Source organism: Lissotriton vulgaris, chromosome 2_1, assembly GCF_964263255.1.
Source record: "Lissotriton vulgaris chromosome 2_1, aLisVul1.2, whole genome shotgun sequence".
Classification (NCBI taxonomy): Eukaryota; Metazoa; Chordata; class Amphibia; order Caudata; family Salamandridae; genus Lissotriton; species Lissotriton vulgaris.
The window spans coordinates 1,810,790,340-1,810,804,433 of NC_141687.1; the positions used below are offsets into that span (position 1 = coordinate 1,810,790,340).

The 14,094-nt window shown below is 45.5% G+C and overlaps 2 protein-coding genes across 3 annotated transcripts in view; both read right to left on the bottom strand.

The window, feature by feature from the left end:
• The window catches only part of CEMIP (cell migration inducing hyaluronidase 1), an 857,787-nt gene that overhangs the window by 732,982 nt on the left and 110,711 nt on the right, over positions 1 to 14,094 (bottom strand). The gene's annotated exons all lie outside the window — the stretch shown is intronic.
• LOC147733310 (cell surface hyaluronidase-like) overlaps positions 1 to 14,094 on the bottom strand; it is a 561,460-nt gene that overhangs the window by 255,088 nt on the left and 292,278 nt on the right. For both annotated transcript variants that reach the window (XR_015308517.1, XM_086957873.1), the window contains exons 16-17: positions 5,327 to 5,504; positions 3,668 to 3,883 (exon numbers count right to left, since the gene is read on the bottom strand). Coding sequence is in view for 1 of the 2 variants with exons in the window: in XM_086957873.1 (XP_086813999.1) it covers positions 3,668 to 3,883; positions 5,327 to 5,504 (394 nt within the window). In the remaining variant the exon portion in view is untranslated. The remainder of the gene's footprint in view (positions 1 to 3,667; positions 3,884 to 5,326; positions 5,505 to 14,094) is intronic.

The following is a 14,094-nucleotide window of genomic DNA, read 5'->3' on the forward strand; positions in this document are numbered from 1 at the left end:
ATTTGACATGCCAGTCTTAGCAATAAATACCCGTACCATGGAGGGAAACGCAGGACGTTTGGATTCCACTTTTTTATGGCAGACACCGACTGCCGTAAGGGGATTGCTTTAAGAAATGCCCTCTAAGAGTTGGATACCTCAGGTCTTACAGATGTTGCTATATTCACAGACAAACCTCAATCTCAAACAAGATCCACATTCTAGTTAACACATTAAACAACAAAACCCAAAAGATGGAATTTATCTCTCTACAAATCAGTTCAGCAGTAGGATCACACATACATCAGCTCCAAAACGTCTAACAACACTTAATTCAGTGGACAACCGACAAACAAGTTGTACCACCTGACGGAAAACAAAGCGCATACAAAGCCACCAGTCACACAGCCCAGCAAAAAGGTCATATTTCTCCAGGTTACAATGCTACATGTATACAGCAGACAAAAATACAAATATAGTGTGTCAACCTTTTATTCATCACAATGCACGTCCTAGATGCCAGCTGCCTTCTTCATAGGTCTCTTCTGTTCTATATTAATCAGTTTACAGCCTAGCAGAAGGATTCCCATCACCCCACTCATTTATAATTCATAGCTGTTCAGTTCATATGTACATATCACATATAACAAATGCAGTTCCACTCCAGATGGGATGAGTTGTGAGTTTCTGATCTTCACAGGTTACGTACAAAGGGAATAACCCTACAGTTCTCTGACTATCGCGTCTGCCAGGTAAGGACACTAGAGAGAGGTAGTACTGGGCTGTGAAGTGACAGGAATTGAGGGACAGTAATGTTCGAGAGAGTAAAAGGGTTGTAGGAGACGATGGTGGGCAAGTAGCTGCAGTGACAGGGGGCAACACAGCATGGCTGGGTAAGGGTTGTGTTACATGAAAAGGGGGCAGATTTAAAGCTTATGGGAAGATCCATGGAGCTAAATGGTGGCAGAAGAACCCTGAGAAGCAAATCTGCACTGCACTCAGAACAGTGTTAAGCAAAAGGCTGGAAGACAACTGTTTCTCTCCACTGTGTGACATTTTCTGATTACATGCTAACTCAAAAAACGTTCTCCTACCAATATTTTCCTACAACCCTGGATGACAAATTGACCTTGACTTAAAACTTTCAATTGATTCCCCTCCTTTATTTCAGTTGAATGACACTCTCTATATGTTCCATCTTTGGCATGTCTTCTCCCACTGAGTAAAGCTATTCTAAGCTGCATGCCTGTCTGCCTTATTCTTGTACCCAGTGGCGTTGTGAGCCCCTCGTTCCACCAGCTTGAGCAGAGGCACTAGCTCCAACCTGGCCCTGGGCATAGAGAAAGGCAATGAGTGGAGCTTGTCAGTGTGACAGGCAGCTCCAGTTCAGTTTGCTTGTTGTGCTGACTAATCTTTATGGGGTTTGTAGTACACAGGCCTCTTTATGCTGGCCTGCTTGGATAGAAGTACAACCCCCAGTGGGCCCCGAAAGGCTGCTCCATCTCATGCTAGAGACAGTGACATGTTATTTAATGTAATGTAAATATAATTTATAAAGCGCAGCTCATGCCCAGGGGGTGTCTTGGCGCTATAGAGTCTGATCTAGGGTAACAGAAATAGCCACTACGAGTAAGCTTTCAAGTGAAATGGAGCTCTGCCCAGTCAGACTTATTCCCAGCATCCATCACCAGTACACCTTTCACCTTTATTCTCTTCCGCTAGAATCTATGTCTAACAGAGGAGCAAGCATGCAGCTGCAATTCTCTCCGTAGCATCCTTTCATGACATGCTTCTGTTGGAGTGTCTTGCCTGCATTTCCTGTAATCTCACTCTATTTCTATTCTAAATAAAATGTACCTTGCCTTAATTAAAACATAATAACTGACAATAAGAATCGAAAATTAAACTCCATAAGACTTTGGAGACAGCAGGAACCAAGCCAGACATTTTTTTATAAACCAGAACGTATTTCGCTCAGTGGAAAAAGCATTGGAACACCAGTTCTAATTGTAAAAACTATTTTTTAAACCATGTCACTTTATACTAATCTTGCCATTTATGAATGAAAACACCAAACGTGCAGTTTTTGACCAATAGTTTGCTTTTGTTACATGTTAAAAAATGTTGTCCATTTTTGTAAAATTATTAGCACACATCTGGGTACTGTCGACCTAAATTATTGATATTATATCAAGACCGGAGGCTAACATTATTGCAATTTTCCTTTAATTGCTACCACTCAGCAGCCTCTTTAAAGAACTCGTACTAACTAAAAACTATTTATTCATGTTATGACAACTGTCCAGGAGCAAGAAAGGAAGTGACAGAGGGGGAAAGACAGAGAGGGAGAAAAAAGGAAAGGCGTGAGAGGGGAGGAAAGAGACAGTAGTAGAGATGAGAGGGAGATGAATTGCAAATGGAGAGGAGAGTTAGAAGGGCAAACGTGGGGAAGAAATAAATGGAGTAGAGAGAGCAGATCTGTCAACTTGAACAAAAATATCACCATGTGAGGAGGGGGTGGGGTCTCGTGCCGAGAAGTACCTAGAAGGCAGTTTAGCCCCCACCCCTCCTCCCCAAAAAAGCTTGCTGAGGCTGGTGCTGATGTCCTGGGGTGTTTTCACACCCCTTAATAGACTTCAGCAGTTCAAATCCTCAGAAAACAAGCTGGAAATCCACTATTTACAGTGGTTTTCATCTCAAATTCCCTGCAGCCATGTGATATCGGCCTTTCACTGTGTGACCATGCGATGGGAGCCGATATCATGTGTTACACTATGGCACCATGTGAGTTGGCAGGTCTGGGAGATGGATGAGACGTGGTGATAGAAACTAACAGAATGTGTGTAATTGGAGAAGAAAAAAAAGATCAGAGGAGACAAGAGAAGAGTGAGGGGAAGTTGTTAAAGAGGTAAAAGAAGTATGGAGACAAGAGATGTGAGGACAAAAGACGAGAAAGGCAACAAGAGGAGGAAGAGGAGGGCAATGGGAGGAAAGTGAGACAAAACGAGAATTAAGACACTGGAAAGAGGAAAGGAGAGAAACAAAGGTGAGATTAGAGCAAGGGAGCGGTGGAAGATGGGAGAGAACAGAGGAAAGCTAGAGGCGGGATGGAAGGATAGCCCTTATACGGAAAAATTGACTTGCTCATTCACAGCCATTCTGGATGTAGGTCCAGGTGGGAAGTATTCATGTTTTCTGGCTATACCTCTGCTTGCACCTCTGCTTAAACCCACACTTCACTTCATAGAACAAAACCTCTTTTCTATGAAACCATATCCTTGCATCCTAATAAAACTTAATTCTCTCTAACCCATATAGTAATTCTGCATTGGCTAAAATAGCCCAACTAAAGAACACACCTAACTCTTTATTGATTTAATCTACCACAGAGAAACTGGAGCACGTACAAGCAACGGCTCCTTGAGAGCACAAAACCAATCTAAATAGTCAACAATAACCATCTGATCAACCACTAACACTGAGTTCCCACGGTAGCATGGTGATTATTAAAAAGCACTACATAAATACAATTAAAATACAATACACCACCAGTTGGGTCAGTCATTACAATAACTGGATCACTTCCTCCCTTGCCAGCGCTGGTTAAAATGTCCGCTACTAATCCCGTTTTTACTTGTTCTCCCCCCTAACAACCCAAATAACATTTGTAAGATTCTCATAACCTCACCTGTGCATATTTGCCAGTACATATCACAGCGTTCCACCGGGGCACCGTGAGACAGCCAGGATTTTGGATCAAGAAGTTATCCGCTCGACCTATGAAGGTGTCGGCATAGCCTGTCAATGACCCATCGAGGTCATGGAATATAGCCACTTTGTCACCATCGTTGTTATTGTCTCCAAACCACTGTCCAGGCTTTCCAAAAAATACCTTTAGTCCCACCTGCGGGAAATGGGACAAGGGGTTAGCATTGCAGAACTACATCAGCAAGCGATGCAGAGGAAAGTGGAGGGAAACACAATTTAGAAAGGTAAAAAATCATTGCTATGAAAGTTCAGCAAACACATTCCAGATAAACATCCATCACCATACTGCTGCAGGAGACATAACACATTGTGATAACACACCAACAACGAATAGAGCCTGACATCAAAACACATACAGACACTACAGAAAGACACCAGCAAGCAAGTTACAGGGGAACCTCAACAAAAACATTCTAGAATATCATCAAAACAAACACTGCAGAGACATAAATATATGCCACAAGAAACATCAACAAAACAGTGCAAAACTATCAACTAATACATTGCAAGAAAATGTCAACAAGCCTGATCGGGGAGAGGTGTTACACAGAACAGAAAGGTGCCAACATACAGGCTGTAGAGCCTTAACAAGCATTGCAAACAACATCAAGAAAGACCACATGGTGATATAAAAAAAGCTAAGAAAGATATCAACAAATACACCAAAGAGAATTATTAGACGGTATGTTGCAGAGAATTATCCACTAACTCACTCTAAGAAATAGTAATATCCACGATGCAAAGACTCATCAGTAGATACACTGCTGAGAAAACAAACGTTGAAGAGTTTTAGAGAACTGAAAGACACCTAACGATCACTTTAGAACTAAAGTACAGCAGCTGTATGGGGAGTAGGTAGGAAATAGGGTTGAATGGTGTAGTTTTATTTAATCGACATCAACAAATAGAAAGATACGAGCAAATGAAATACAGAAAAAACCCATAAATACAGCTTATCCATAACATACCAGTAACCACTACAGAGACTCAGACAGGGAAACAGGAGAGGCAGCACCAATATTAAATGCACAGAAACTAATCAGCAAACAAGATCCGTCATCAATAAGCTGCATGGAGATAACAATAGGTACATCGCAGAGTTATCAGAAGCACAATACAGAGTCTTCAGCAAACACACAGGTATCAATAAATGCTAGACAGATACAGTGAACCAAACACTTTGCAGGAACACATTGGCAACTAAACTGCTGCCACATCAGCAAAGACTTTGCCAAACACACCATCAAGACACCAGCAAAAGAAATACAAAATGCAGAGAGCCACCAGTAAACGCACTATAGAAACATCCACGCAGACGAATACTGTACTGACATCATCAAATACAGAAAGTCATAAACAAACACACTGAGGAGACATGCGCAAATGTATTTCTGAAAACCACAAACAAAGGCACTGCCGGGACATCTGTAAATAAACCGTAGAGAACATTAGCAAAAACCCTGCAGCAACCAGACATTCCACAGTATCCCGACGTCTGTATAAGGAACACTGTGAAGGCCACAGAGTTCATGGTTGGGGCAAACTGTGCTCGTCATTGGGCGTTTTTCTCCAAACTTACATTTCGCTCCATCTTGACCTCGGAGATGTTATTCTGGGGTGTGACTTGCCACGAGTTCTTCATGAAGAAACCAATGGCACTAGAGGGCCTCTCAGCATTGGGGGTGAATTTCCGGAAGGTGCATTTTAGCAGTCGAAGTGGCCCATCGTAAATCTGGAACCCTCGGATGGGGAAAGTCCTGTGGGAGAGGCAAAGGCAACATGTCTTTATTGCGAAACTGCAACTTGCAGTGTGAAATTCTGGCCTCTAAGAGTCCATGCCACTTTCCTGACAAGCAAGTAAAACGTCAAGATGATGGTTATGATGATGTCCACTGTTGCTATCATCACATGAGAGAAAGTAGCAATGTAAGCATAATGATCATTTAAAGTATTATCTTGCGCATTATTTTAGCCATTTTACTGTTATTATATTAAGTATCATCAGCTTTATTCCGAAGTACTGTGATATCAATGCTAATGTAATACAAGATTATGAATAAAGGGAATGAAGTCGAAATATATGTATTGGTGTGAGAAATTGGGTTAATGGTTGAGGGGGTGAAACCCTACTCAAGCAGCAATCCTTGACAAGGTGAGGTCACAGGCAAACCCCAAATTACCTGTGCTTCACCCTCTGGTAGCTTGGTATAGAGCAGTCGTGCTTAACTTAGAGGCAACGTATAGAGTATTCATCCAGCACTACCAACAGTATTAATGTGAAATACAACACAAGAAAAATCCCTCACCAATTTGGAAAAATAGAGTTCATTTTAAACCAAGACGACAAAAATCCAATCAGTAGAATTGGATATTTTAAAGATTTCAGTGAATATAGCACCAAAAAGCACAAATCTGAAGCTGTGGTTCTCAGTCACAAGTTCAGGCCGGCCGCAATGGAGGGAGGGCTGGCTACATGTACCCAGTTAGGCCCGATGAACAAGAGTACCTTAAATCCTGGTTGCGAAGATATGCAGAGTCCCAAGTCGAAGACGCACCACATTGCAGAAGCAATGCATGGTCCAGGGACGGTGGAGATGCATCATGCAGTGACTTTTCCGGGGAGCTGTGAGGTGTTGTCCTTGAGCAGAGATGTGTTAGCAGTGGGGGTTCCAAGGAGGCTGCATTGGGTGAGGTGATGTCCTTGCATGGAGCGGCAATGCATCTCATAGGCTATAATGGGCAATGCTAAGTCCTTGTGTCAGGCAAGTCCATACGGCAGAGAAGATGCATCAGTCCCAAGGGGGATACATCGAGTAGCAAAGGATGACCCGCATAACAGAGGAGATGCATCGGTTCAACTGGATTCACTAATGGGCTGGCAGAACACCTTCAGGCCCACTTCCACGGGTCCAGGACAGCGATGGCACCCCTTGGGAAGGCAGGACTCACAGATGGGAGAGAATAGGTTTGGGTTCAACGTTGTTGGAAGCCTATCATGTCCCTGAGGCTTCCGATCAGGAGGCCAACCAACCAGCGCTTGGAGTCACTCTGGGCTCGTGGGTTAGCAATGCATGTCCAGTCCTTCTACCCTAGGCAGGAGGGAGGCAGATAACCACATCAGGGCATAAGTCCTTCAGAGCAGCAGGCAAGCAGAGTGGCAGTCCTTTCAGAAGCAGTGCAGTCCTTTTTCCTAGCAGAGCCCACAGGTCCTTAAGTATACTTAAGAGTTGGGGTCTGAGGTTCAACATTTATAACTAGTGCCCACTTTGAAGTGGAGGAAGCTTCTAAAGGATTTCACTTCCCAAGCATCCCCTTCCTCCCTGTCCTGGACCCAGCGTGTCTGGGGTCTCAAACGACAAGTGACAACCCCTTTGTGAGAGTGCTCAAGCAGAGTCTTTGGGATGTGCAAATGTGGTAGGTGACAGCTCCTCCTCACATTAACTCAGAGTAGCCTATCCTGCCAACACCTACCTTTGTCTCACTGTCTGGGAGCAATATGCAGAAACCAACTTTCAGTTAGACCTAGGCATGAGACCCAGGATCAGGCTGCAGGCGCCAAACGGTTAGTACAAGAAAATGCTAAATTTCTAAAAGTGAAATTTTCAGATTTTTTATTAAAAATCTGACTTTGCCAATCAAGAGGGCTTTTAGTTACAATTCTTTAGACACCTAACTCGACCGGTCCACCAGCTCCCAATTAGAAGTTACAGCTTATTAAATGTAATAAGGTAGCTCCAATGTTATCCTGTGGGAGAAGTAAGTATTGTAGTACTGAAAATCGAATATAGGAGTTTTTCACTAACATGACATGGTAAACTTAAAAGTACATGTCCAGCTTTTAAAATACACTGCACCCTGCCCTCTGGGTCACGCAGGGCATACCCTAGGGGCAACTTATCTGTATTAAAAAGGAAGGTTTGGACCTGGCAAAAGGTTTATTTTACCAGGTTGACTTGGCAGTTCAAAGCTACTTAAATGGGTGGCACAATCAGTTCTGCAAGTCCACTAGTAGCATTTAATTTACAGGCCCTGGGCACATGTATTATCACTTTACTAGTGACTTGCAATTAACCCCTTGGCTGCTGGGGTAATTTTCCTGCTGTGCTGGGGGGCGGGGGGGGTGCGCACAGCGCCCCGGTGCTCCTGTGCTCATGACGAGCTGAGCTCGTCACGGCCACACCTGTTTCCTTAGAACGCTCAGCACAGCAGGGGAATTATCCCAGCGTCGAGCGTTCTAATGCCCATGACGAGCTCAGCTCGTCATCAGCACACGAGCACCGTGGCTGATGACGAGCTCAGCTCGTCATCAGCATGGGAGGGGTTAAATTAAATAGGCCGATTGGGTGTAAACTTAGCATGTTTTAAGGAGAGATCACAAGCCCTTCAGCACTAGTTAGCAGTGGTAAGCTGCGTAGAGTCCTAAAGCCACCAAAAACGAAGTCAGTAAAACAGGAAGGTGAAGGCAAAAAGTCAAGGGATCTTCCTGCAAACAGGGCCAAGTACATCAATTGGTAGAGCACAAATCTAGCTGTGATGCAATGGATTACTGTAAATTATGTGATTTGTACATCAAGTAGGGATTACAGAGCCACCTTTCCACATATTTTAGGAATGATTTACCCAGAATCACAAAACTCTGAGTCCAGAGCTCAGATCAGAATTTAAACCTCGATGCCTAGGTAGCAGAAGCAACAGCTCGATGGGCAAGGCTGCATCTCCTATGTTGAAATGCAAGTGTATCAGGCTGTGCTGGCTTTAGCATTAGTGGTGCCTGGTGCAATAATCTTCTTGGCGCACCCCCCCAATGGGCTTCCTTCTCCATGGATTCACTCTCTGCCACCCTCTGACAGTACGAATAGTCTTTCCATAGCGACCCTCTCACATGCATTTCATTTGTTTTAAAGTGCTATTCTTACCAGTGTAGGGTGTCAGAGTACTTTACATCACATACACATTATACAGAGCCAATGAATCATGCATGTTTTAAATCAGTCCATTGTAACCTATGAACTGCAAGTAACATAAGGATCTCTGTGACAAAAGCTGTAACCCCACTGAGCCATCCACATAAAATAAAGCTCTGTGATCTGCATGGTTCAAGTTCTTTGCAGCAGGCATATTAACCCTGGATGCACATGAAACACTAAAGCAGTCCTATTAAACCCTTAAGTTATTTCGAAACACATCGCAACTCGAGTCCGCGCCAGGTGTGGCTGCACTGGTCGCACCATCCTAAAGCTGCTCCCAATAGCTGGTAGAAACAAGGATGGCTATTAATATGTAATAGGCGTAATAACTGAAACATGGAACATGGTGGGTGCTGGAAGGTAAGGGCACATGTGAAGGCAATGTGTATTGTTTGTATGTTGAAAAAATGACAATTAAGATACATTAAAAAGGGGTGAGACCAAGATGGCGGACAGGATGGACTTGCGATGAACGAGCTCCACGAGCCTCACCCACCTTACAGCATTCTGCTCCATCGAAGACCCCTTCAGGTCACTCGTGCGGGTTTCCTTGTCCCCCAGCCAGGCATTGGAGAACAGGCTATGATGGTGGGTTGAGGTGTTTGCATGCAGCGATACTCTTTGATGCACTGGAGCTGAGGCCAATGCTGCTTTTGGGGCCTGAGCGGGTCGGGATTGGCTTTTCCTCCCTTGGCCCGGAGGTCGCAACTACTGCCGAGCTGAGGGCAGTGCGGAGCTGCTGCTTTGAGCACCCAGGTGCAGGGAAATTACCTTTGAAGCCTACTTCCCCTCAGAGAGCTTGGTGACTCAACTTGCCTGAGACTCTGCCAAGAGCAGCCCCTGCCAGGCTAACAACTGGAACTTTTGCCACCTCAACCTTGGCTGACTTTGTTAGACTTGTGCTCTGTTATGGTTTGTTCTTGGTCAGAGGCTTGTTTCTGCTTTGACTTGGGGAGTGAAGTTGGGTCTGATGTTCCTGTATTTGTACTTGTTTTAATGCACTTTCTCATCTTTGAACAAAGTGTAAGTGGAGAAGTGTGGCTCAATGATTAGAGCGGCAGACCCTGATGCAGAGGTCTAGCCCGGGACCAGGGTTCAATTCCCCGCCAAGGCGGGTCTTGTGCTCAAAATTCCACGGACCTAATGATTCTCGCCTCGGTGCCTATTCCAATCATGGAGTCCTACTCTGCAACTCTGGGCAATAGCTTGCTTAATCTCCACAACGGCCCCCACAACGCTATGGATGCCTGGCCTCCACCTTGGGGGTGCCCAGGAGTGGACGCCTCACAGGGAAAGCCAGGATGGGTTCCACAGCGGTATTCGTACAAGCGCCTTGAGACCCTTGCGGGTGAGTAGTGCGCTATACAAGTATCAATTTACATATTGATGGAGGGAGATGGGTTGAGGAGTTGTGGGTGGTTGGGTGGGGTGGGCTATGGGGAAGGGTGCACTTTGGCAATCCACTGATGGCAACAAGAGCTATTGATGATTCTCCCCAATTTGCAATTTTTTTATCCTGGAATGTGTGGAGGATGAGGCCTCCTGTGCGACAGCATCAAATGTATTCCTACCGGGGGCACAAGCACATTTATATTGCATACCTCTGGGAAACACAAAGGACATCAGTGGAGTAACTGTGCTTGCAGTGCCACTGGAGGGGTCAGGTGGCGGGTACTGTTTACTTAGCGTATGCGCAGGGATGTTGATCTGAGTGGCACACACACTATCCTTTCAGATTGTGTGTCAGAGAGTGGACTCAGAGGGGCAGCATTGGTAGTTGAGGGGCAGTTGCTTTTGTGGCACTCTATCCACCTAACATGGACCAATCTCATTTTCTGGAGACCCTCTCACCGGCACTGCTTCCCAATTTACATGCCCCAAGTCTTTGGCGGGGGAGTTTAACTGTGTGCATAACATCCATATGGATAGCTTTAGTCCCCGGCTCCGAGTCATGCAGGTGATCAGGACTGAGCATTCCGTTGCAGATTTGCTGATGCATAGTAAACTTCAGGATATCTGCAGCTCACTAAATCCTCTTGCGTGAGAATACAATTGTTTTTCTCCTGTCCATCAGCTCCACATGAGAATTGATCTCCTTCTGTGTAACCCTGAGATGCTCCCCTTTGTATGAACAGCTGAATATTTGCGTTGTATGTTATTGGACCACAGCCCTCTACTTGTGACATTGAGTTGGAGGCTGCCCACGCACGCATTCCAAGACTATGTGTTGAGTAAGACTATGGGTATGCACATTCTCCAGTACTTTAAACTTAATGATGACTAAGCATTGGATAGAGGGGTGGAGTGGGACACCTCTAAGGCGGTCATGTGTGGTCTCTGCATTAAGACTGAATATAGCTTGAAAGTGACCTTGCCATTAACAGTGGCAGGGGCTGAAAATCATGTTGCTGAGATTCGTTGGAGGGTGGATCAGCGATATGTACTTACCTCCCTCAGGGCAGACCAAAGGGCCCTAACGGACAGACTGGTGAGACTGGACTATGTAAAATATACAGCTAAACAACATGCAGAGGTCAATAAGACAGAGCATGCCTTGGCGTGGCTGCTGCGCTCTGAGAATGAGCGACCCCAGTTGACGACCAATAGGTTTCAAACAGGTGACATACTTACATCAGAGTCGCCCACTAATGTAGACTTTTTCAGTTAGTAGAGTACTCTTTACCAGGAGGAAGCTGGGGTTGGAGAACCTGCACTATCTGAGTACTTGGACAGTCTATCGATTGCCTGCCTTGACCCCCTCCATCGCGGTCTGACTAGCGCTGGATTCGATGACACACAACAAGACCCCAGGAACTGATGGACTCCCTGTGGAGTTTTACTTGACATACCTGCCAATGCTTCACCCTGAAACATTTGCAGTTGTTTCAATCAACTCGGTTGGTGGGCATCCTTCTACCATCCCTGCGGGAGGCAGTGATCATGATACTCCATAAGCCAGATAGGGATCTATTGGAGGTATGCTCCTATTGACTGTTTTCGCTGCTAAACACGGATTGTCAGGTCGTGGGGAAGAATATTGTGAATCGCTCACTGACGCTCATCTTTAGTGTTGTCCACCAGGACCACAACAGATTTATTCCAGGGAGAAACAAGTTCCTTAATAAGCCAGTTGTTTCACCTCATGAATAAGCAGTCACTTGAGACGCCCCCTGGGGAGGCCCTTTGATTGGACATTAAAAAGGCCTTTGACTCTTTGTGTTGGCCTTACTTGCACAGGGTTCTGTGGTGCATGGGTCTCGGCTCGGAGATATTAAAGTGCATAGATCTCCTCTATACGGATGCGGTCGCTAGAGTGCGTACTGGCAGGGAAATATTGGCGCCACCAGGGATGTCCGCTTTCCCCTCTCCTCTTTGCCTAGCTCTGGGCCTATCCAGTTGGCAGTTCCTGCAGTGGTGCATACAAAGGGGCATCTCCTGGGAGGTGATTTCACTTTACGCAGATTATGCGTTCATATTTCTCCAGGGATTTTTATTGTGAAGTGCCTGGGGAGATGGTGGCACTAGACGATTTCAGTGGGGCCTTGGGCCTGCAGTTAAATTGGTCTAAGTCCTGTCTTTTCCCCCACTGTGGAATCTCCATGGCGGAGCAGGAGGGTCCCCTCCACTCTGGTCTGCTATGACAGTTTGACACATTTCGTTACCTCAGCATTAATGTTTACCATACAGAACGAGATCTGCTGGACGACAATTTGAGTAGGGCCCTGGCAGGGGCATGCCACTTAATGACGTTTTGGAACAATCTGCCTCTCTCCCCAATGGGCAGGGTGTCCATTGCAAAGATGCTGACATTACCTCGGCTGCTTTACCACTTCAAAGCTCGTCCTGTCTTCCTTCCCCAGTGTTTCTTTAGAGACCTAAAGGCCCCACTTGCAAGGGTAGTGAAATCGTTTGGGTTGGAGGTGTTGTCTTATGAGGACGACACTCAAATTATGGTGTCCATCACTCATAATGTCAGTGACTCAGCTCGAAATTTTAAAAACTGCATGCAAGCAGTCTCGTCATGGATGGTACAAAACTATCTAAAATTGAACGGCGAGAAGACAGAGGTTCTGATCTTTGGTGATAAGATGGACACTTGGTCAGAGGAGTGGGTACATGTCCTACTCCATCTTGCATGGTAAAAACCTGGGAGTGAAGGTCGACAACTCCCTTTCTTTGAACCTGCAGGTCTCCAGGACAGTGGCTCCCTGCTTTGGGATAATTAGGCTTATTAGGAAAATCTCACGATTCCTCTCCTTTGCAGCTCGAAAACAAGTTGTAGTTGCATTAATACTGTCCAGTTTGGATTATTGCAATGTTCTGTATTTGGGCATTAACAAGGGACAGTTGTGCCTGCAGCTGGTGCAAAACGCTGCTGCAAGGCTGGTGATGGACCTGCCTAAACATCACACTGTCTCATCCTCCCTTCTTGCACTACATTGGCTCCTTATGGAGCGCAGAATCATGTTTAAAGCTCTTTGCCTCACTCATAATGCCTATTATGGTCTTGGCCAGGTGGGTATCAGGACCTTATTTCAGCATTATGTCCCCACGAGGAATCGCAGGTCAGCAACAAAGAATCTCCTCATTGTCCCAAGGTTTAAAAGGTTGAGATGGGGTGGGTAAGCTTTTTCAACCGCTGCGACCAACTTATGGAACTCTCTTCCTGATGATCTCTCGGGTTGAAGATCACATACTCTCTTCCGAAAGTCTTTAAAGACCTGGCTGTTCCCTTGAGGGGCTGGTTTGAGTGTTTCCTAGTCTACCTGCATATTGTCCTGTACTTTAGCGCCTTGATGCACCTTAGGCTAGGTTTAGAGCTCTAAAAGTTGTATTTCATTTCACTTCATTAATTTCTCACGGCCTTAATCTGTGGCCCTGGGAGGAAAAGAGTGCCTTGCAAAAGTTTTTCACCCCTCTAAAGAAGGTGGAATTAGGCATGCCACAATATGAACTGCACTATGCAGCTGCAAAATTGCAGTAGCCTATGCAGTGGTTTGTGATGGGCACTACTCTGAATGAGCTTTCATTGTCCCAGATTATGGGTGGAAAGGACATTTTACCCTAAATTACGTGTCCTCAGTGAGATACGTGGAGGGTGGGGCACCTGGTCAAGTACTGTTGGGATTGATGTGTTGTCCCATTCTGCAGCCCTGTCCTGTATGTCCCAGCAGTGCCGCTGTGGGTACTCCCAGCATTACGCTGAATTGCTGACCGCCAAGGCACAGGTGTGTGGACAGATGTTGGTCTTTTCACACTGGGGGACCTGTAGACATGTACGAACACAAACTCCTGATGCCCTTTCAGGACCTCAGGGAGCGATACAGGATTCCCAAAGGCCAGTTTTTGATATACAATACCTTGGTGGTGGCTATTCGGG